This window comes from Natator depressus, chromosome 1 (genome assembly GCF_965152275.1).
Source record: "Natator depressus isolate rNatDep1 chromosome 1, rNatDep2.hap1, whole genome shotgun sequence".
In the NCBI taxonomy this organism is placed as follows: domain Eukaryota; kingdom Metazoa; phylum Chordata; order Testudines; family Cheloniidae; genus Natator; species Natator depressus.
In genome coordinates this window covers 77,471,076-77,495,401 of record NC_134234.1, presented here as the reverse complement: position 1 = coordinate 77,495,401, position 24,326 = coordinate 77,471,076, and the positions used below count along the sequence as shown (strand labels likewise).

At 39.6% G+C, this 24,326-nt stretch overlaps 1 protein-coding gene and 1 long non-coding RNA gene across 2 annotated transcripts in view; one reads left to right on the top strand and one right to left on the bottom strand.

Moving 5' to 3' along the window:
- Positions 1-13,955, bottom strand: part of KLF5 (KLF transcription factor 5) — a 22,344-nt gene extending 8,389 nt beyond the window's left edge. Inside the window, exons 1-3 of the mRNA XM_074961977.1 lie at positions 13,500-13,955; positions 10,490-11,360; positions 9,206-9,265 (exon numbers count right to left, since the gene is read on the bottom strand). Coding sequence (XP_074818078.1) covers positions 9,206-9,265; positions 10,490-11,360; positions 13,500-13,682 — 1,114 coding nt within the window. The 5' untranslated portion in view covers positions 13,683-13,955. The remainder of the gene's footprint in view (positions 1-9,205; positions 9,266-10,489; positions 11,361-13,499) is intronic.
- Positions 13,938-24,326, top strand: part of LOC141992653 (uncharacterized) — a 25,254-nt gene continuing 14,865 nt past the window's right edge. Inside the window, exon 1 of the long non-coding RNA XR_012640627.1 lies at positions 13,938-14,209. This is a non-coding gene — a long non-coding RNA (uncharacterized LOC141992653). The remainder of the gene's footprint in view (positions 14,210-24,326) is intronic.

Here is a 24,326-nt window from a genome sequence, read left to right as displayed (position 1 = left end):
TATTTAATCAAAAAGTTATTTATCTAGCTGGGTTTATCTTTAAAAATAAAGCTAAAAATTACAGGGCAAGTTTTTCCACTGTGCTGCTTACAGTCAGGCAACTAAATTCATATTTTCCCAAGACACTGAGCATTCAATAACTCCCATTAGTTTCCACTTGAACTGTGGACACTAAGTAGAGTTGGGTGGAAAATGGTTCTCGTCTCACACATATTTGACAGTTAGAACATTTTCTTATCCACTGTGAATTGGGATGAAAAGTCAAAATCATTCATAAATAGAAAAACGAATTCCCTTTCTCAACCTGAAAACCCATTTCAGGTCAATTGAAACATTGTTTTGAAATTATCAAAACATTTCATTTCAAAATGTTGACTTTTAAAAAAAATCCTTTTAAACTTTTCAAATTACCTTAAGTTTCCAAACAAAGGAATTTCAAACTGGAAAATTGGAAATTTTCTTAGAAAAATGTCAAAAACAAAACATTGACAATTTCAATTCTCCCTCCCTCCCTCCCCCCCAACATTTTTTCAAGTTGGGAAATCCAACCAGATCCTGTTTTTCAAACAGTTTTGGTTTCAACAAATGAGCATTTCTCGACAAAGATCAAAAAGTTCCCAACCAGTTCTAGTGCAGAGTACCTTAGGGGAAGAAAATAAAATTAAAAACACCACACCAAACCATACAGCTTAATTTTAAGTAACCATGTTTGAAAATTTTGGCCATAGCCTACAAGTGTACATGAAGTAAGACTACCAGGGGAGGAGGGTCTGAAATGTTAGCCCACTGTCCTGTGTTTTGTTGCATGCAGAGCACACAATGATGTGTTATAAGCAATTTACCACCACATGTTTGGAACAGCCACATTATGAGTGAATTATACTGGTCAAAGGATTGTCCATTATTTATATTTGACAATTCCGAAAAGTGTGGTAGGTGCCTCACAGTACAGATGAGAGGACATAAGGTGAAATCCTGACCCCATTAAAGACTCCCAGTGACTTCGAAAAAGGCCAGAACTTCATCCTGGGTCCTGCTCCAAGCTAGTTTCAGACAAGACAGAATGGTGGGGGAGGGGACAATGGATAAATATAGTAAGTATGTGCAAGGAAAAAACAGCAGTAAAACAATAAAATGACCTAGTTACTCATTAAGTTTTAAGAGAAACTAGATTGTGTGTGTTTTAGAACTTTTCTAGGATTCTAGTTTTCATAGCCTTCCACCTCTAGAGCCAGTTCGCTTTAGTTACCAGATACGTTGACGCCTTGACAGAAAGGTTAGAACTAATCTTTTTCAAGTTTACCCGAAATAGCTTCTCTGTATAATATGGTGTAATGATTTTAAGCCTTCCTCTCTGACTGGACTAGAAGTAGTTGACGGTATATTTGTCTCTATCTCAGCTCTCCTATGGAATATAGCACAGGTTTCCAGCCATGACAATTTACCAGATACAAAACATACACACACACTTACTTTTAAGTTTCCTTTTAATGTGCAGTATAACACTACTTGAAAAGGTGCTAATCATTAAGTATTCTATCAAATAAATACAATATTTTAGAACCATATGACAGGAAGCATTACTCTTGCTGATGGGGGAGGAAGATCCAATTACTGGTTAATTAACCAATATTTTGATTTCCTTCTATCACAAAATGCATAGAGACAAGAAAAAAGTTAGTATTAGTTAACTGAAGAAGGTGGATATGCACAAAAACGTTATTCTCTTTGTGACTACAGACGTGGAGAAGACATTATCTCCTCATCAACGAATAAACATTTAGAATTCCCCAATGCTCTGAAGCACTCTTATTTTGTTAAGTGTTGTCTCATTCAGCTCTAGGATTACTGAGGAATCTTGACCGACTTGTGAAGTTGTTTATTTTCTCTCCGGTATAACGTTCTGTTTTAGCAGAGGTGGTCTCGCCTCAAGAATATATGCAAACAAAAGGCAGGGAATGCTAATTTTTAAAAAGTGAATTTATAATAAATCCATGCCATCTGCTATGCGTGTGTATTTACATGTCATATATGGGAGAAGAGGGTTTCCTCATGCATGGTATGGTTGCCAGAACTGCTTTGGAGTTTTCACACCTACAGCTCTGGCACTTGTAGGGTAAGAGGTTCCCCTTAATGGAATGTAATAAGTTTATACTATGATCCTTAAGATCGCCACCAACTATCTGTATATAAAAAATTACCAAAGCAGTAAGTTAAAGCCTTCTTTAACTGAAGGCTAAGTACTGTATACTTGCCAAATGAAAGGTTTTAATGTGTCTTTAATCAGAGTTGTTAGAGATCACTGAATATAAATAATGCAGCCTGACAGGACAGGAATGCTGCTACCAAGATACTCAGACTAAACTAGGACATTACTTAAATGTTTCTAATCTTTCACCAATGGGAGGTTCATGTCAGCTAGTAAACAACCAACATTCACCCCAGAATATATTCTGTGGAACTAGAGAAGATTCAATTGTCCAAGTCAAGCTCAGACAATTACAATATGGAATGTCTAATCAAATAATGGAAAGTTTTAATCACTGGCAATTGCTGTGAATCTTGGACTGTATTAGCATGTGTTCGTCAGCCTCAAAACGAACTATATTTAAAGCCAGTCTCTTAGGTCAACAGTTGCCTTATCAGGAATCAAATATCCTGGAAATGAAGTTTAATCCTCTCAGGGAGCAATTGACAGAAAGTTTTTAAGCTTTCATGCTTAGAGAGAGACTTTCTAGGCTTTTAATCAAGAAGTGAAATTGTTGGACTTAAAAAAAAATCTAAAAATCTAACATGACTGCTCTTCACCTGACACCTACTTGAATTAAATTTTTTATAAAATTGTACCTGGACAGTGGGAATTTTATTACAGTGTTCTGAGTCAGTCATATCAGAGAGTCAAGCCTATGTTGGTAAGACTTTGCTTAAAAAAAAAAAAGCGCACAATATGGTAAAACATATTTCACTAAAGCCATAATTGGAGATAAAGAACCAAATCAATTAACCCTCATGGCCTACAGTCATTCATGAAGAGTTTGAAAAACATGTTACTTTCCCAAAACACTGGTTTTCACAGGATGGTGATGCTTTTCCATTTCTCCCACAAGCAGCTAATGGATTTATGCAAAACTCAAATAAAAAGATACCAATTACTCTCCACTACTGCCTAACTGCTCTTTTGAGCAAGTTATTTCTGCCTTAACATCTGCTGATCACTTTGTCCACAGTATTTTAACTTTGCTCCACTTTTCATTATTCTAGTCTATTAATGACAATGGTTTACATAAGTCAACCTTAAAGTGTTATCTCTAACAGGGAAAAACCAAAAATCTTTCCCTGAAGAGTATATGAATAAAAATGAAACCCTTTTACTGCCATTTCCAAGAGGCAGGCCCCAAAAGATCTCCATGATAAGAATTACCATATTTCACACATTTTAAGTAATTTTCTTTGAAAAACTAAAGTGCTGATAATTACAAGAGTCAAGCACATAAGGAGTATTAATGGCTGTGAGATTAGCCTCTTCTGCTCTGTGGCTCCAGTGCATCTCGGGTGCTACTTTCCAAGATGTTACAAATGAAGTCAGCATATTGGTAGGACAGCATTGTGGGTTAAGGCACAAAAGATTTGGGTTCAATTCCAAACTCAGTCACAGACTTCTTGTGTGACCTTGGGCTTGTCACCCTTTTGCTCTGTGCCTTAATTTCCCATCTGTAAAATGTGGACAATATCACTTCCCTACCTCACAAGGATGCTGTGAAACGTAATATGCTTCCTGTGAGGTGCTTCATAACTAGGGTGATGAGGGCCATACAAGTCACTTCTGGGGAAGGAGCCAGCACCTAGTCCTCCTACCTCTCCTGCATTCTCCATTGTCTTTGTTTCTAAGATCAAGCCGAGCAAGCTGAATGCCTATCATAATGCTCACTCTATTTTGGAAGGTTGAACCTCATAAGCCCCTTTCCCTTGAGTGGTGAGAAGGAAAAAAAAATTCCCCAACTACTGTCGGGCTCCCTCTTACTAGCCTTCTCTGTGACAAAATCCTTGACCTGCCTAAGCTGAAGTGGAGGAAAAACAAAACTGGCCCCTCCAATAAGAAGGCAGTAAAGCCACTGGCAGTTGTGACCCTCTTGTCAGACTTCTTGCCTTTCCCCAGGTACATTTACAAAAAGGACTGCAGGAGAGCTGGGCATGTTTTGCAGAGGGAGAGATATAGATAAGATAGAAAAGGATACTTGGGAAAGGAGGAAGAGAAAGAAATAGGAAAGGTGGGGGTGGAGGGAAGAGAATAATCACTAAACATTAAAGTAATATTAAAATGATGAAAAAGAAAAAACCAGCATCGAAGGGGGGAAATGGAGTGAAGCAGGGAAAAGGCAAAGAGACTCAAATTGAAATTAATATCAAAATATTAACAAGTGACTGTGACTATCACATACACACACCTTGGACTAAATGTACACCTCCAAAAAAAAAAAATCACACAATTTCCCCACAGTTCAACAGCACCTTTCATGTGCACATGTAGTTTATAAACAGTACCAGGTAAAATATACACAGACATGTATAGGTCTGATAAATTGAAGATATAAATTCCTATGGGCTGCTCAAAGCCTGTTGTCCACCACTGGTTCTGACTATGACTGACCATCAGTCCAATTTTGGATCTACTGACATGAAGCCATATATTAAAAGCAAGCTTAACATCTTGAGGCATTGAATAAGTTAACAGTTGTCCCAAGCCAATATAAGCATTTGACATAACTAGCGATGTTGAAGTATTTTGACTTAATCTCATTTAAGGAAATGCCATTTCTCTTGAGGTATCTAGGCTTTCACTTCCCATCACCACATACAAGCTAGATCTATAGATAGAGAGATGAAATAGTTTCTAACATTAACTGCAAAACTATTAATGGCAAACCCAACATGTGATCAGAGAACATGCCTGTACAAAGACTGTGTACAGAAAACCAATATGCAGCTGAAAAAACATCCTCAGTGTGTACCCTGATGTGTACAAAACAATGACGGCGTTTCCTCTAAATAGAAGAGAATACATCTCTGAAACGTGCAGCTGCTCACAGAAATGAAGCACTGGAGTCTACAGGTGAGAACTCAGATTTCAGTTTTAAAAAAAAAAGACAAGCATATCAGTACAACCTGGAGGGGGGGGGGGGAAATAAAAAAAAAAAAGAGGGTGGGGAAACACAGCAGAGTTGTTAATGGAGGAGCTGTTGACGTATGTTCAAGCAACATGAAAGAAAAGTTAATAGAGTGTATTTATAATGAACAATTATCTGCTTTTCTTTGACATTTGACAAGTTTTTCAAGTTGGGCACATACCTTAAGGCACTAGCATGAACAAATAATTTTACTATAGTGTAGCTTATAATACATGTGTTTAAAAAAAAAAACATGCTTTATATGCTGGTTGCACAATACAAGTTATGGAACTAAACTTGTCTTATGACTAATAGGTCAATGTATTTTAGAAGAAAAATCCCTATTATAAAGAGGTTGAAGAAACCCATCTATACTGAAAGATGCTCCTGTATGTATACTAGCACATACTCGTTTTAAATCAGCTAAAGATGGAGGATCAAATGCTAATCCATTCTAGTAAAATAATGCACTGAAGTGCTTTTAAGATGTTACCTAAGAGAACTTGACACCTGATCCAAAATTGTTCAGAGAAGGATACAAAAATACATTCTGTACCTTTGTAACTTGGCAACAACAGCTTGTTTGCCTGTGTTCAATTCTGAGGCTACCAGCTTATCACCAGTTAGAATTCCCTCCATAATTTTAAAACAACTGAAATAACTAGCCTTAGAGAGAGATGCCGGTTTCAGGACCTACAACAAACACAGTAACTTGATTATTTTGGAATACAATTGTCACCTAAAGGATTAAAGGTGTTTTTTTTAAAAAAGAAAAAAAAATGAAAACAGGTCCCTGAAACAACTCCATTAAAATGAAGGGAGCTTTACCTTCTTAAACCAGGGCTGGATTTGACCTACCCTTTTTTAAGAAGAAAAATATAAGGGGGGACCGGGGGAGGGGAGAGACTTTAAACTCTCAGCCATTTCTTATGACCTCATTTAAACATGACTTATGAACCTGCCAATTAGTTCATATTTGAATGAGGAAACAGACTATGGCTCACATTCGTCTTTCAGAAATAACATTTCCCTTAAATTTGTTCTCAAAGAATGTCTATTAAACTCATTGAAAGCCATTCAGGAGGGAGACACTCCTAAATAAATACCGTGAAAGGCTGAGATTTTCCAATACAAAGGAAAGGCATAAGGTCTGTTTTGACTTTTAATGGCAGACAAACTTTGCTGCAGGCACTTTTGAATTTTAAAATGACAGATTGCTGAAGAGGGTGGAGACTGTTTGGGAAGAGAGAGATTGCAGCCAATTTAAAAGGTATCGTCAAGAAACTAAGAATAAAGAGAAAACAACTTCAGTGGTCCATGATTACTAAAGAACGGGTTTAGCCAGATAAACAGGTCTGCTACACCCCTAAGGGATTTGAAAGAATATCACACAAAACTTTATTAAACTGGATTAGGCGAGACTCACCTATTAAATTTAAACTTTGAAGGTAATTACTCCATAAAAGTACAGGTATTTTTAAGATTAAAAGAGAAAAGTTTAATAGCACTGCATAAATCCAATTGGTTTAAGGGTGCGCACAAAGTAAGGGTGGAATTTATACAGACAAACTCAAACTCATACGCGTAGACAAATTAAGTGCAACGGGTCTGATATTTCCCTTTTGAAGTCAAAGGCAAAATTCCTATTGACTTCTGAGAGAACTGAGCACCTAGTAGATCTCCATGGACTTCCCTGAGGTTACGGCTACTTTTACCAAGGCAGAATTTAGCCCTTAATCTTTCAGTTCATTCATTTATACAGCACTGGAAATGTTAAATGGTGTGCTTATGTTCAGACACTAACTTTGCACACAAGGATGTTTAATTTAAAAACCTTGGATTTTCAAATGGATATTGAGAAAGTGTCAGACTTATTCATACTCTACAATAAAAGGTAGGTAACAGGAAATGGACTAACATGTTTGTATATTAACTCTCTGGATAATTTATCCCTTCATTCCCTTCCCTAGAAGACCCTTTGTATTAAAGGCTTACTTAAATTCACTAGATTTTATCTGAAGCAGCATTCTTGTTTCTATGAATAGATCAGCTTCCCTGACCTTTGTACACTTAGCCACACTGCTGAGGTCAAATGTCTACAGGTAAAAAACGTGGAAAGCAACATTAACCTTTACTCATCCATAGCAATAGGTATTAGTGATCACAACTTTGGTAAATACTTCTCTTTATGTACACGAATGTTAATTTTAGAATTCTTAATAATCAATACTATTTAAAGATATGAAAATTACACATCACTCTTAAAATTTTAAGAGTGATTTTCATTTTTACAATAACTTTGTAAAATTACATTTTAAGTTTTATTTTTTGATCTGTTCCAAGAGTCACAGTATAATGACAAGTTACACATTTTCAATCTAATGTTGGTTTAAAAGTAATAGGGCAGTGGCACCCATTCTTTCCTTACTAAATAATCTGTAAAGTAAGATGAACGTTGCATTCTATTATATTAGTCACGTTTATATCCTCATTAAAAAAAATTAAATTACTCTCATTAAGCTAGCTGGTAATGAGTGATTATATGTATCACAAAATGTTTGTAACAATATTCTTGTTTAGTCTATTGCTAGTGGAGAGCACTGACCTTTGCAAAGTTGCTTTTTATTTTTACTGTCGCTGTAATAGAGATAACTACTTCATTTATGAAAACTGGATTTCCATAGTAACATTTAGCCTGGAGATATTTACAGTAATCCAACAATCCGCTCATAGTAACTGTTGAATACAAGGCCTTTTTCCATAGAGATGAAATACATTTTGTTAGATCATTGCTCATGTTAAGTTTTGTTTTGACTTTTGCTTTTAAACTAAGATGAAAGAAACCATGTCATTCACACAGTACAAATTTAATGTTGACAGGCCTGCTACAGTAAGCCTTTTGCTTTAAGTAGAACCATAAGTTACTCTGATTTGAGGATCACGCACCCACGTGTAAGTATTTCATATTGGAGTACAGATACCGCAACTAGATTTAAAGAAGATAGTGGCTTCTTTAGCCTAGGTTTCTTTGAAAAACTTTGTAATTTACATTTCAAAAGGTTCAGCTAAACTGCAAAAACAATTTTGTAACCAAGTTCCCTGCACAAGAATTATCCCAACCTGTTAAAACAGTTCTCTTGTGATGTCAGACTTGGTTTAAAAACCACCACACATGCATCTAAACTGAGCTATGGTTTGGACAGAATGATACCAATCTCTTTCCAATATGTGTTTGTAACACCCATGTATGTCAAGTAGAGAAGAGAACCCTTAGTTCACACTGGAGTCAGTGAATCAAAATTCACTCCTCAGTTTATACCTATGCAGGTCCATTACCTGAGATTGCATGCATGTAGCTTCAGACAGGATTTGGTCTATGATATGACTATATAGGTTGAACACCTCAACACGGTTTTTAATTTTCTTACCACTTTAGTAACTCTTCACCAAGATACTTTTCTTTTTTAAAAAAAAAATACAAACTTATTTGTTTTTAAACATGCACCTTTAATGCTGGAGAAAGAGCAAATGGAGAAGAATTTTGGAGCTCTACTGAAATCTAAGGAGAAAAATCTAAAAAAAAAAAAGTTCTGTCAGCACTAGTATTTAAAGTACTAAAGCCAAAAGAAATGAGAGCTTGTTTATTTAATTAAATAAACTGAGATAATCAAGCACAATAATTATATGATTCAAGACTTGTGGGAGAAAAAAAAAATCCAACATCAAAATAATTTCCTTTAAAAAAAAAAAAAGTGTTTTAGAGAAAAATTGAAGGTTTCAAAGGGAATATTCTGCTTGTTTTCAGTTCTTGAAAAACAATTTACTATAAGGAATTCAAAATAACTAAACAAAATGTCTTAAGAATAAATAGGCAACTTCACTTTATTGACCAAGTTGGTTGGTTGGTTGATAGTTCAATTAAATCAATCTACTTGAACCTAGCCCATTCTGCAAAATCAAAGAAAGAAAATATGACAAATCAAACACGTTTGCTTTTTTTAAAGATTCATAACCAAGGAATGAACAAGGAAAGTACATACCAGTATGAGTTCTCAGGTGAGCTTTTAAGTGGGAAGACTTTGTATAAACTTTTGTGCAGCCTAAAAGAAAAAAAAAAAGTGGTTGGGGAAAAAAAAAAAAAAGGAAGAGAAAGCACATCAGCAGGGAGACTGTAATGCTCTAGGTTTGTTGACAAAGTCACTCACTCAGTCACACTATTCTGAAAATATTTAAACTTACTACCTTGTGGCAGCACAATCATTTGAAATTTCACATGATTTACTACAGAAAGTTCTTGTGAGGGGGTTGCTTTACATAAATCAAGAGAAAAAGCAATACTTAAGATTCTGGAATCCTTAATTACTTAGGATGTTATACAAAAGGATAGCTCCTACAATCTACATACAATTGAGAGTTCACATTTAATTTACATCTGCTACATGAAGCCACACCTGTTATTCAATGATATATGAATGTCACGGATGAACTTCATTTTTTAAAATGTTTCTAAAGGACTCTGTGTCTGATCTTTCCAGGGTATTACTCAATATCACTTTTTTTTTAATTCAGCATTTGTTGTACTATAACATTTATTACATTCAAGATACTATACCCTGAATTATAGTTGAGAGGAAACTAGTTTCTATTCAGCACAGTGTTGACATTTTCTATTTGGGATCACATATTTCATGACTGAATGATTAACATCTGGTGCTAGATTAATCTTTTAGTCTAGCATACAAAATGGATGGACTTCAGGAGGGGTACATATTTGGGTTTTTGAGGGGAGGTTAGACAATTACAGTTGACAACTGAGGAACAAGTTTACACACTGAATTTTCTGTTCATATCAAGAAGATAGCTACTATAAGCCGGACAAAGGATATGGCCCTATGTCCATGTCAATGGACTTCAATATACCAATTTACACCTGTTGAGCATCTGGCCCACTGCATGTTGAAGAAGTTTGCTACAACAAAGCATGAGCCAGATATCAAAATTGTTCAACGTTAGCCTTCCCAGCAACATTTTTTCCCCCAGAGCTATAAGTTTTGTGATACAGGGATTCACATATATGTATTTAAAGACGGTAAGGACTGATGTATTATCTTCCAGGAAAGTGTGTCACAAGTATTTAAAAATTGTAAGAAAAGATGGTATAGAACAATAAGGCTTTGGAGAAGAAAAGTTTATTTGGGTCTCATTGTAACTGGACCACCTTCAAAGATAGTCATTTCCACCCAGATTGTGATCAATGTTTGATGTTTTGCAAGATTAAAGAAAACATTTGGGTGATTTAGTCTCCGTTAGGATAGATTGCTTACCAGGATAATCACAGTAGTGGATACGTCTCTTCTCAAGGTCCGGGTTACTCCTTCTGTTGTATCTGACTGTCTGGATGTTCTGTGAATTTATTGGCATGGCCACCGGTAAATTTGGATTTTGGATTGCCAGCTTGGAAGCTATGGTCGCAGCATAGGATGGAGGAGGGGTTAAATTTTGTAGCATTTCTGCTTGTCTATCGGGACTTCCGGGCTCTGAACTTGGGGGTGAAGGAGGGAAGTAAGTGGCCTGTGGTTGAAGAAACTGATTTGGCATTGTGTATGTGCATTGGGGGATACCCTGGAATTGTTTCACTGTAGTCTGTGGAATAGCCGAGGAGAGAGTGTTAAGGCCTGCCATGGCTGATGACATGGAAACATTGTTAAGAGAGTCCATTACTGCCGCCTGCGTAGTAGAATTGGGCATATCTAAATCCGGTGAACTTAAGAGCTGATATAACTGGCCCTGCTGGGGTGTGACAGAAAGATGAATATCTGGAGTAGGAAGCTCCTGCTTGATGAAAATGTTGTTCACATCGGGAGTTTGGGGAGAGCTGAAGATGCTGGTAAACTCTGGGAGAGCCTGAGTGGGGGTGGGGGCAGGGGCAGTAGTTTCACTCTGATGACTGAAGATGGTAACTGGTTCGGTCTTGATGTGGGTTACACATGATCTCTGGGATTTGTATAGGCCAGTTCTCAGATGAGTAATGTCAGGAAGGAAGACATTCATGTTGATACTATAAGGCAACCCTTCACTGTCAGTGAAGAACTGGTCTACAACTGAGGCACTGTCTCTTCTGTATTTTTTATGTTCAGGGATGACAGGAACTGGTGGAAGCTGAGGTGCCAGATATTTCTCCATTTCACATCTTGTCTAAACAAAAACAAAAACATATAATCCACATGATTTGTTACCAAACATAGACAAGACGGGACATAAAGAATGAAAAAAACAAAAACAAAAACACACACTCTTATGAGTACTCTTACTAGAATAGCTATACGAATCCCATCTCTTCCACAGGGAAAGTTTTAAATAGTCAGAATAATGAGACATAGTAAAACAACCCTGCCTTTTATAATTGATATGCTAATCAACTCCAAGAACAAATCACGCTGAACAATGTTTATGCAGAACAAGAGTAATCATCTAAAATACATTATCCTATTGCAAATATTATGATAAACAAAAATTAATTCATTTCTACAATTCCTGTACTCTACTATTTCACCATTATTCTAAGAAGCGTATTGACATTCTTTTACAGGAAGTTCACACACCTCTCTTTGAATTGTCAACTGTAAAAGCTATGCCCTCATCTGACTATTTGAAGGGTAACAACTAATATAATATATATTCATACTTCAGGACAGATTTAGAACTTAAAAGAAAAGTTATCTACTGGAAATAAAATCCAAAACAGGTATAAACAATACAGAACAAGGAGGTAGGACCATGACTTTAAGTTACTATATATTTGGTGTAAAGAGTCCTTTGGACTAGAGTATCAATTTTTTAAAATCTACAGAGTCTATAATTTGTTAAGAATGTGATAAACATGTTTCTACTCATGGTCAAAATCTTCAGAGATCTTTAATTCCTACAGTGAAATCAGTCCCTGAGTGCAGTGGTAGTAGGGAATCCGTGGGTGGTGAAAGCCTGATACATTACGGGTACAGTCATCAGTAAAACATTTATCATGTACTCTCCAATGGGCAAATGCTACATTCCCTCATACCCTGTAAAAAGTCCAGTCATACCAAATCCCTTTAGCACCCCTAAAAACAGAAAGCAGCTGACAAACGGAAAGTCTGCTTAAAAGTGTATTTCAAGAGCCTTTCCCAAAGAAAAGCAAAACAAAAAAAAACAAAAACAAAAACACACCCCACCACACACACAAAACGCTTGTCTTTGATCTAGACCGGTCCTTAACGTGCCAGGCTACTTTTTCCAGCTCTTGTTTACAAGCCAAGGCCAGCTTGCTTTGAAGGCAGAAACATGTATTCTTTGAAAAGATATCGCTGAGCCACAGAGACTGAAATATGTCCCACTAATATTCACTGCCTTGCTTATCAATTCTCGGGAGGAGAGTTCTTCCTTAATCTTAGTTACATTGGAGATAGGGATTGAGCGACTCCGGCTGAGATCCCAGGGCAGGGCCCCCCTTATACACACACTTTGGAAGGTGCCTCTGCAGAGGTTTGTCAAACTGCTCAGGATCTCACAGGCTTGTCTGCTCCGTTTATACAATGCCACTTGTGCCACACAAGGCAAGTCACTATAATAAACCGCACACGAAACTATTCAATGAAAGAGTCAAGGGCTGGAAATAGCCTCAAACGAAGCCCGTTCCTGAGCTAAAATCAGGTTGCGGTTGGCGCTGGCTGATTTTAGCTCTTCCAGCTGTTTGCATGTGGATCTGTTGCCAAACAGTTTTCTGGGACACGCAGAAAGTCCCGACAAGTCTCTTCCCTCCCCCCCCCCCCCCAGTCTAACATGACCGTGCGTGGGCGAGAGAGACAGGCGGCTGCGCTAATTCTGCTGCTGGGCAAGTGCAACGGCAGCAGCTGTAGCTTTCAACACTCTCACGGGGCGGCTCTGCCCCTGCCCGCTAGCCAGCGCCTTGAGCTGTTTCAAAGTTCGAGTCCCGGCGCCCCGATCCGGGCACCCCTCGGTTTTTAGCAGCTTCCCGGCCGGAGGGCCGTAGCGCCCGGCCGTGTCCCCGCCCGCAGGACCGGGAGCAGAGCTGCTAGCTCACTTGGAGGCACAGCGGAGCCGGGAGGACGCGGACCAGCCGCATCCCCACACAGGGTGGAGCTGGGGGGCAAAAGGGGACTTCGGGCTCCAGCCCCACGCCCTATCCCCTCCCAGGTGGGGGCTCCCCGCTGCAGGGCGCCGCCCTGATTCCCCTGACACTGCCCCACCCCGTGAGCACTGCCCGTGCGGGCTGCGCCCGGCGTCGAGGGGCACGGCCAGGAGGGGGGCCCGCCCAAGTGGCTTCTCCTGCCTTACCTGCACCATCTCCTCCGCCGGCATCCTGGCCCCGCCGCCTCCCGGCTGCTGCTTCAGATCCTCCCCCGTGAACATCGCCGCCTCCCGGGCGCCCAGCACGGGCTTGAGCTGAGCGAACACCGGCTCGTCGGGCTGCTGCATGGGACCCAGGCGGGCGCTCATGGGCAGCACCCGTGTGGCCATGGCCGAGTGGGATCCCTGCGGAGCGGGCACGCAACTTCCCCCTGCTGCCGCGGCCCGGGGACCAGCCTGGTGCCCTGGCGCTCGCACCCTAGCCCACAAGCCCGGCACCAACTCCCCTGCCTCCAGCGCAGCCTCCCGCCGCTCTACCTGGCCCGGGGTAGCTCTACTACTGACACATGCCCGCCTCTATTTCAGCCGACCCCACCCTGGCCAGGCACAAGGGGGCTGGCCCTGCGGGGCCGGGCGGCCTATGGGAAGCGAGCTGCCCGCCCTCTTCCCGCCTCCCTGGGGCCGGGAGCGTGTACCCTGCTCCTGACGGCCGGAGCCAGGCAGGGGGTGGGGGCCTGTGGAAACAAGGCGCTTTGCACGTTTTAGGTGTTGTGCCGGGGAGCCCGGGCTCAAAGCTAAGGTCACGGCCCTTCCCCCCCTCCGCGGTGGGGAGGCAGCTGGCGGGGAGCTGAGAGAAGCCAGCCAGGTTATGTGGAATGACAGCCCCGCATTCCGAGCTAAGCACCTCAGGAAAACAGGTACCCGGCGCGCACTGCAACAGGTTGATCAGTTTAACCCCCCCCGAGCGAAGTGCGCCTGGGGCTGGGGCTTACAAATGCCAGTGGATGGGTTGTGCAGACAGGAATAGTCAGCAAGAAAGAGGAAGGTTGGGGAGCAAAGTGGAAGTGGCTTTGAACAAGTGCTATGAAGCGCTCAGTAAGGCCGATTTCAGACTTGAATATTATTTATAGGCTCTTTGGGAAGCATTTCTCCAGTAGACATTTTAAAATAACCATCCTCAGTACCGTTTCATCTTCAAAGGGCTTTAGAAACATTCATTCTCAGCTATTTTGTGGGGGGGGGGGGGGAGGGGGGAAGGGAGGGTTGGTCCTGAAAGCAGTTCATACTCCAAACTTTATATTAATAAATTTCAGGCATAGCCAGTATTAGGATACACCCCTCTGCAATAGTCCAGGAAAATGATATTATAAATATAGATCAAAAGAGAAGGAGGAAGGGGAAAGGAAAAAAATAGGAGAAATAGAAATGGTGATGCCTTCTTTTCCTCCCGTAGGAAGAAAGTGCCTGTCTATGTATCTGGTTTTTGTGTTTGTGTGTATGACACAAAGCATGCTCTACTATAGACCACTAGTTTTCAACCTGTGGTCCACGGACCCCCAAGGGTCTGCGGACTATGGCTAAGATTTCCAAAGGGATCCGCACCTGCATTGGAAAAATGTTAGGGGTCCACAAATGAAAAAAGGTTGAAAGCCCCTGCTATCGATGTTGCACAATGAACGGAGAGGGGAGGAAAGAATGTCTTAATACCTGCAATACAAGTTAAATGTCTCATACTGTATATGAAATTATAAGATGTTACATACTGTAAATAAATCCTATTTCAGTCTTTTCTTCTCCCAAGCCAATCCTGTATTCCACAGTTGAAGTAGTGATAATCACTAATCTCTGGGAAATGTTAATGTTATCCACCCACTCCTGGATTTACAGACAGAGGTTTGCTAAGTTTCAAAAATATTTCTCTGGTCAACCTCGCACTCTCCTCCCCTTTTCTTTCAGGCACTGTTTCTCCACAGCAAGCAAGGTGTTGCTGAGTCTGAATGCAGAAAGTTAATTACAGAACCTGGAAAGAGTTTAGCATAACATTTCTTTACACTTACTGTCTCTTTAGGAATGTTCATCCACTTGATGTTTGTTGTTACTAAAGTAGAGCTGGCTACTCCCCTCAGTCTGTAGCATTTAGAATAATGCAGACTAATTTCAATCCCAAACCTATACATATAGCCAAGGATCACACACAATCTAATTTTAGCATCCTTCCCCAAAGTATCTTGAATTAAATTTAATTCTCCAGTCTAATTTTAAAATAGTTTGTTTAATGGAAGGCTTTTCAAGTCTTATAAATAAGAATATATAGTTTATTTTTTCCTTGGTTGTTTCCAACTGTAATGCCCTTCATGTACCCCATATTATTTAAATCCAATTTATTTTGACTTTGAACCATAAGATGTGCCCTCATAGGAGCCTTGACCACCCTTTCAATTTTTTAAAATTACAAATTAAATATAAATTACAGTCAGTAGCAGCTTTAAACAAAACTGATAACCTCCCAACACACTGGCTAATACTTCAGTCTCCTTAGACTCTCAGAGATCTGATCTAGGTTAAAAACCAGTTGGAACATAGGCTCCTGGCATTATAGATGTAGGATACACATTATAATATATTACCTATTTACACACATTTATTATGTAAATCAAATGTTCATGCAACTTGAAATGTTTCTGAGCCTTTTTCAATATATGTAACTTAATTTAAAATATAATATATATATTTAATATATGTTTCTCCCCTCATCATTCATAGAAAGTCCTGCCAAACACTTAGGCAGGTGCCTAACTTAAGTGCTGGCAGCAAGAAAGATATGTCTATACTTAAATGCTTACAGGAGAAGGAGCTCAATATGTTAAATTTAAAAGGACAATATCAGGCCTAACCTCAAACAAACAAACAAAAGCCCACACTCTATCTATGTTACTAGAAATTGGCCTAGCGCTGCAGTCCTTACTCAAGCACAAGTAAATACTTTTAAAAATTAACATTTTCTTTTTGGCACTTCACTCACCATTGGCAATTAAATAGGCTAGTCAATTTCATGTTTATTTCTAGTTTTTTGTTTTTAATCTGACTTGCCCACAGATGCAAGGTTTAGATTGCAGACAATGCAGGGGGATGTTTAATTCCAAACAAGCAACTGATTTCATTTATATTAAAAAGATAATTTAAACCCTCCATTATTGTTAGGTTTTATACAATGGCTATATGTATGTTTTAATGTATAAAACAAATAATATCAGTAATAAATTGACAACTGGCAGTGTCCCTTTAATAAAAGTTTTATGAAATCAAGTATTTATTGATAGTCAACTAAACATCAGAAAAACAAACCTTTCATGATTACTGAGAATATTTCTCTCTCTTTCATTATGCATATAGAAGTTAGAAATAAGTTTATGCTTAACAAACAAATTGACAGTGGAAACTCTGAATTAGGTCCTTTTAAACTGAACATAATTTCATATATTTAAATAAGAATTTTGGCATAAGCATTCAGGAATTAGCTCTCTGAGTATCTCACTGAATGTAACTAGTTTTAACATACTCTACACAGAACAAAAGTAGAAAATAACTGTTTACCGCAATGGTAACTATACAGATATGAATATGTGAAGAACACCTTTCAGTGTGTTTAGTTACTAATAAGAGATGCACAGTGCTCTACACTTGAAAAAGCATTTCCATATTTAATAAAAAGGGGTTAAAACTTTTGAAGCTATTCAAATGCTTCAGGTTCTGAGCAGGCATTTATCCAGACATTGTGAATGGAAGTAGACTCAATTATGTTGAATTTTCTTGTTCTTTGCATTCTTCTTTGCTTAGTACTGCTATGCCCATTAAGGAAGACTGGAGAAAACAAGAGTGAATGTCAAGGTCCAGGCAGTTGGAACCTTGGCAGTAATGTACTTGTGGGACCAAGCAACACTGCTCTGTTGGAGAATGGTTAGGGGGCAAGGGAGTTTAGGATGAGTGGAATGGGGGAAGAGAAATGTGCAGACTAATCTTCCTTCCTAATTCATAGAGTACCACAGATGTAATCCGAGAGTAGGCCACTTGTTTCGCTATCCTTGCTACAGGAAAGGTGCCAGAATGTGTGGGAGCTGCATGTGCATTGTTGGGGGAGTGAGGGAATGAGTGAAAAGACATGGATAAATTGCTCCATAATGATGAAGTGAGGGAAATCTGAGGACTTCAACTAAACTGATCCAGACTTTCAGCCACACTCAGATGTGTGATAATTTCAAGGGCTGTTAGCTCTTTCAGGGACGTACTCTGTATTAGTTTATACCCAGTTAAATGAAGTTTTCATGTAATGTAGTTTCAAAAGTGGAAAATATATTTCCCCCTTAAGCAAAATTAGTAGTCAGCTGGATTTTTGGCCACCCATTTGAATGCATATTCACTGTGCACCAGGGAAGGGTGATATACAGGGAGGTGTACAGCTGCAAAAGGTGCGGAAAGATAGCAGAGGACCTGACCCACAGAGTCTATGAAGTCATAAAGATAAATATGATTTTAGAAATACACAGATGTGCAAACTGACATGGCCCTTTATCAGAGGTCCCTAATGGAACAAACACCTAAAAAGTTTGCAGACCAACTGGAAAGAGACACATAAGGGGAAATCTTTACATAAAAGTGATCTGCCCTTCATCAGCTTTTTAGAATGAGTTGGTTATGCAGCAGAGCAATCTACCATAAACAAGCCGAAGGGGAAGAATTACTAAAGGGTTAACACAAAAGAACCCTCTATTTTTTAAAAAACTTTTCCTTTAAGACCTTATATGAAACCCCAATGGGATAGATAAGAAAAAAAGGCGGGGCACACAAGAAGTTCTCAACACCTGAAAGGAGTCTCAACCCAAGACTTATGAAACTGATTTATGCCCTTCCTAGCTTGTGAAAGAAAGTCATGAACAACTGGAGCCATTCCTTACAGAAACAGCCAATGCCTCATTCAGAGAAGGAATCATCCCCTCCTCCTTCAAACATGCAATAGTCCTACCACCCTGGGTACTTCAGGATACTTCAGTCCTAGTCATGTCCCATGCCTGAGCAAGCTCATAGAGAAGCTAGGAAAAGGCTAACTACAAGCTCATCTAACTGAAACGAACATTCTAGACCTAAACCAGGACACAACTCAAACCACCTTAGTGGCACTGATGGATGGTATCCTTCTGTAATAGACAGAGAACAGACATCCGTGCTCTCATCCTTCTGGACCTCTCTGCACCGTTTAACATTGTTGATTAGGATAGTCTTCTGTCTCGCCTGAGAGAGGTGGCAGGGGTCCAGGGTAATGTGCTAAAAAGATTTCAGTCCTTCCTGGAAGGACACACGCAGTGAGTGATGGGGAACTGCATCTCCACCACTAGACCCCTCACTTGTGGAGTTCTACAAGGATCAGTTCTCTCTCCAGTACTTTTCAACATTTACGGTCAGTTGACAGGGACTCAAGTATCATTAATATGCAGGTGACACACAACACTATCTCTCCTTCACTACATAAGACCACACCACAAGATGTCCCAGTGCTTGCATGAGATCTGCTCTTGGATGAAGAACAGCTGGCTGAAGCTGAACCCAAGCAAGACAAAGGTGATGTTGGTGGCCAGATGAAAGGCTTTTGAAGAGCTTGCAGCCACAGTGCAGTGTCTGTTGGTTGAAGATACACACCTACAATTGGTCAGTTCAGTCCATTGGTCTAGGAGTAGTTGTAGAGTCCCCACTGAATCTGAGTTCTGACATAGCAGTATCCACAAGTAATGCTTTCTACCATCTCCACTTGGCTAGGAGATTCCATCCCATGCTGGTGGATGAAGACCTGATCTCAGTTATTCATGTCTTCATTACCTCTCGGTTGGATTACACCAGTGCAATATATCTGGGCACGAACCTTTCAGCACTTAGGCAACTCCAACTAGTTCAGAATGGTGCAGTGGATCTCCTCAGCAACACAGGCTACTGCCAACATATCAAGTTGTCGTCTGCTCTCTCTGCTGGCTTCCCATAGGATTTCAAACCAAGTTCAAGGTCTCAGTCCTTATTGTCAAAGTGATCCATGGCCTGGGCCCAGGATATCTAAAAGACTGTCTGAAGTCCTGGGACAAAGACTGTGGTTGGCAACTCTACTCCTCTGTCACAATGGAACTCTCAACAATCAGAGTAAAGCTCATCCATGTAGGAGACAGAAATGTCTCTGGGGGTGGTCCAAGACTGTGGAACAAACTCCCCGAGGAATAAGGACCACTTTCCTCTTCAAATGCAAGGTGCATTTCTTTGACCTGCCTTCTCTTACATAAAAACATAGCAACAGGTATATTTATATTAGAACCCCCCAAAAAACACACCCTACCAAAACAAGACACTCCACTGCAGATGCTTCTCCCTCTGGGGAGAGGAAGAGAGAACAAACAACATGTGACAGGTGTGTAGTCACATTGCTTAATGCACTACCGGAAGGTGTTCAGATACTACAGTGATAAGCATGGTATAAAAACCAATATAGAATGGAATATGCAGAGATCTTATTTTCATTTCTCCTGCCCTGCAAAAGAGAGCCAGCACTCAGACCTAAGGGGAGTATTTCTTATCATTCCAAATTTCCTTTGAAAATAAAAGGTAGCAGCAGGACTTGCTAGAAGTCACCATCGTTGATCATGTGGCAGGTTTTGGGTGTGCTGCTCATGTACAGCTTCCCACAGCACTAGCAGGGGACAGGAATGTAGCAAGGCAGCTATCCAGTGAGGTCAATGTGGAAAGTTACAAAATATTAGTCTATGGTTTTGTTCCTTATCCTCTGCAGTTCATGGATGTCTGGTGCACTCTTTCCTCCTGGCTCAGGGACGATAGGAGGGAAAATTGTTTTGAAGTATTAAAAGAAAAATACTAAAAAAAAACCTGGGGAAGATCCAGCATTTAAGGTGAAAAGGGATGTTTGGCTGAAACCAAACAATGGGTAGAGCCAAGGGACTATAAAGTTAGTCTCCAGAGGAGAGATACATTATTCAGGTTAGTTCTTAGTACAAGAAGGAGTTCAGTATAAGCTAGCGCTCTCTAACAAAACTTGGTCAATAGAAGGGTTAATAACCTAATTGTCTGTTACTTGAATCTTTGGTAAGTCTAACTAACCTACTTTATGGAGCGTTAAATAGAAATACCCTAGTCTTTTGACTTTTTTCCTCCCTTTAGGAGCAAGTGTATGACCCATAATTCCCACTCTATGGTTGTAATATGTAAATTAAAACAAGGTCTTTTAATCAGGAATGTATTCTTTCTTCCACATCTGTTTCCCCTTGAACAAACATTTATTGTGGAGAATATAGACAGAAAATAGGTCTTTGAGATCCCCAGTGTCCCTCATATCTTCTAGGATCTTGTTCCCAAAGGGCATGCTCTCTCCAGGAATCCAGTGCCATACAGCAACAAGTAAGGATTACCCCCTTCTCTGTGATCTTTTTTTGCCATCAAAATTGAATTCTCACATCATAGAATCATAGACCTGTAGGGCTGGAAGGGACCACAAGAGATGATCAAGTCCAGATCTCTGCCTGAGGCAGGACCAAGTACTCCCAGACAGGGTGTATTTTGTCCAATCTATTCTTAAAAACCTCCAATGATGGGGATTCCACAACCTTCCTTGGAAGCCTATTCCAGAGCTCAACTATCTTTATAGTAAGAAGCTTTTCCTAGTATCAAACCTAAATCTCCCTTGCTACAGATTAAGCCCATAGATGAAGACCAGTGGGTATAGAGACACCAGCATCACAGAACTGAAGATGACAGCCTTTAGACTATAAAAATGACTACATTATAATTACCACAATGAGCAAAGGGAGGTTAGCCGTACACTGCATGATGAAAGTAGCTAGTTCCTCTGTACTATAGACCAAAGGAGAACAGCTCTTTGTTGATGAACATAATAAAGACAAGAACAAAGCAGGTGTTGAATGAATAGTGCTTCTCCTTCATATGATTAAAAGTAGGGGAAAACCTTTAGACTGTGTTTGAAATTCACTAAGTGTGAGCAGCCAGATACCATTGTACATTTGTGTTTTGCTTTTAACCCTATAGCTAATACATTAGCTTTACAAAGCATAGCCACATAGGGGAAAAAAAAAAGTCAGAACAGCAGTGAAGACTTGTGACACCTGAAGGTGGGAGCGTAAATTTATCCAGAAATAAGCTCTGAGTATATCTTTTCAGCAACAGGTAAAGATCATACTGAGTCTGAGTCAAGTCAAAACACAGAAGGTACAATCTGCACTGTACACAATCCAATTATAAACATGTCTCTGCAAAGCTCTGTGCATGTATTTTGCCTGATTTCATAAGTTTAACCTGAGCATATGTGTGTACATTCTAGTTTTCTGTGACTCAAAGGCAGTGCTGACATGGTGAAACAGTAAATAAAAAATTCAACCACTCACTATTTGAATATTCAGTTTAAAGATGGTCAAACCAGTTTAGACATAATAAGACATCTCACTCAACACCCAAACCAAACCTTTAGTCAGGTCTGAAGAAGTCTGAATCACTTTTTGTTCCAGTTATTTGTTATTTTCCCACAAGCCTTTGTGCTTCTGGGTTTCAGTTAGGACTGGAAGTGCTTACATAACATGCAAAAGACTGCTCTTGTGGTATTTTCAGCCCATCTGGGGAAAGAAAATACTGGAAATGTCAATAGACATTGTCAATCTGACATTTCTACTCCAACTTTACTGACCCAAATGAGTAAGATAAACCTCTGAACTTTTTGACTGTTGATCAGAAAACACCGTTTGGAGATTAACAGACCACTGATTCAGATTTAGGAAATACAATACTGCATTTTCATCTAGTTTCATGGAGCATCTCTGCTTTGAATAGTTTAGTTGTGTAGTAGAATCAGTATTTACAAGGGAGTATTTCTTCTTGTATATCAGAGCAAATTGAAACAATTTGTAGTTTCGGTACATATGGAATACGCTATCTGATTTTACAAGATTAATTTATAATACATAATTAGAAAGTATAACAGATATGGCGTATCAGTAATATCGGAAAAGAGTGCGGCTGTCCTCTGCTGTGTTGTTGTAACTGTGTCGGTCCCAGGATATTAGAGAGACAAGGTGGATGAAGTGATATACTTCATTTACAGCTCTCTTTGTAAGCGGGAAAGCTTGTCTCTCTCACCAACAGAAGTTGGTCCAATAAAGGATATTATCTCACCCACACTGGCTGTCACCTGGAATTTAAGGAAAAGCCACCACCACTCTTTTTTCTGCTTCACTTATAGAAGATGGTACAGACCCACATATTTTAGGAAATTCATTGCTGCTGGCAACCACTGGGGTCCCCCTGAACTGGTATTTCACTGCTTGTGTGGATGAGGCAAATCTGTATTCTGCGCGTATTTATGTTTATAAAACATAAACAAGTTCCCACATTATACAGTAGGAACACTTACATGATTCAATTGGAAGTGAACCATTGGCTAGGTAAAAAGAAAAGGAGTACTTGTGGCACCTTAGAGACTAACTAATTTATTTGAGCATAAGCTTTCGTGAGCTCATTTCAGCTCACTTCATCGGATGCATAAAAGTGGAAAATGCAGTTGTGTAAGGTAGAAGGTTTTAAATTTTGGAGAACATTGGCTTCCATCTCAGTTGAAGGGGAACCAAACTTTTAGGAGGCAGGCTCGCTAGATTAGTCAGGAGAACATTAAAGTAATAACCACAGGAGAGGGTAAAGGGGAAACAAATGAGCACTCATTTAGAACTAATTCGTGATGTTGAAAACAAAAATAATCAAAGAACCAAGTGACATGAAGAGAAGAAATTCTTTAATTGCCTACACCAAGGCTAGAACCCTGGATAATAAAAGGAATTGGAATTGGAATTGCTCATTTATGGGCATAATTTTGACCTAGTTGGTATTAGTGAAAACTGGTGGAAATAATTGTGTGATTGGAATGTTAAAATCAATGGTTATAACCTGGAAGGCTTGAGTGGGCACAAGGGGAGGGGAAGTTGCACTCCATGTAAAAAATGGCATTACCTATTTCCGAGTCACTGACAACTCAGAAGAAAATGACCTTAAATGCAATGTTCTAACAGATATAGTACAAGATGAGGCACGCCACACTACTTGGTGTCTGTTACAGATCACCTATCACACAAGGGAACAGAATGACTGGCTCCTCAAGCACTATCTATAATGTGTAGGGAGGGAAAAGGTGCATTATCATGGGGGATTTCAATTTGAGTGAAAAGAAAAGGAGTACTTGTGGCACCTTAGAGACTACCCAATTTATTTGAGCATAAGCTTTCGTGAGCTACAGCTCACTTCATCGGATGCATACTGTGGAAAGTGTAGAATATCTTTTTATACACACAAAGCATGAAAAAATACCTCCCCCCACCCCACTCTCCTGCTGGTAATAGCTTATCTAAAGTGATCACTCTCCTTACAATGTGTATGATAATCAAGTTGGGCCATTTCCAGCACAAATCCAGGTTTTCTCTCACCCCCCCCCCCCCACGTGTGTGGGGGGGGGGGTGAGAGAAAACCTGGATTTGTGCTGGAAATGGCCCAACTTGATTATCATACACATTGTAAGGAGAGTGATCACTTTAGATAAGCTATTACCAGCAGGAGAGTGGGGTGGGGGGAGGTATTTTTTCATGCTTTGTGTGTATAAAAAGATATTCTACACTTTCCACAGTATGCATCCGATGAAGTGAGCTGTAGCTCACGAAAGCTTATGCTCAAATAAATTGGGTAGTCTCTAAGGTGCCACAAGTACTCCTTTTCTTTTTGCGAATACAGACTAACACGGCTGTTACTCTGAAATTTGAGTGAAACATGCTTAAGGTCTAATGCTGCCAGTACAAAGACATCAGAATTTCTGACAATTACAGATGATAATTTCTTAACCCAAAAAGCAGAGAGTTTCATGTTAGACCTCATCTTGATGGATAACAATGAATTGATCACAGAACTAAAAAGTAGTGATTTCTTTGATGCAAGTGATCTTGA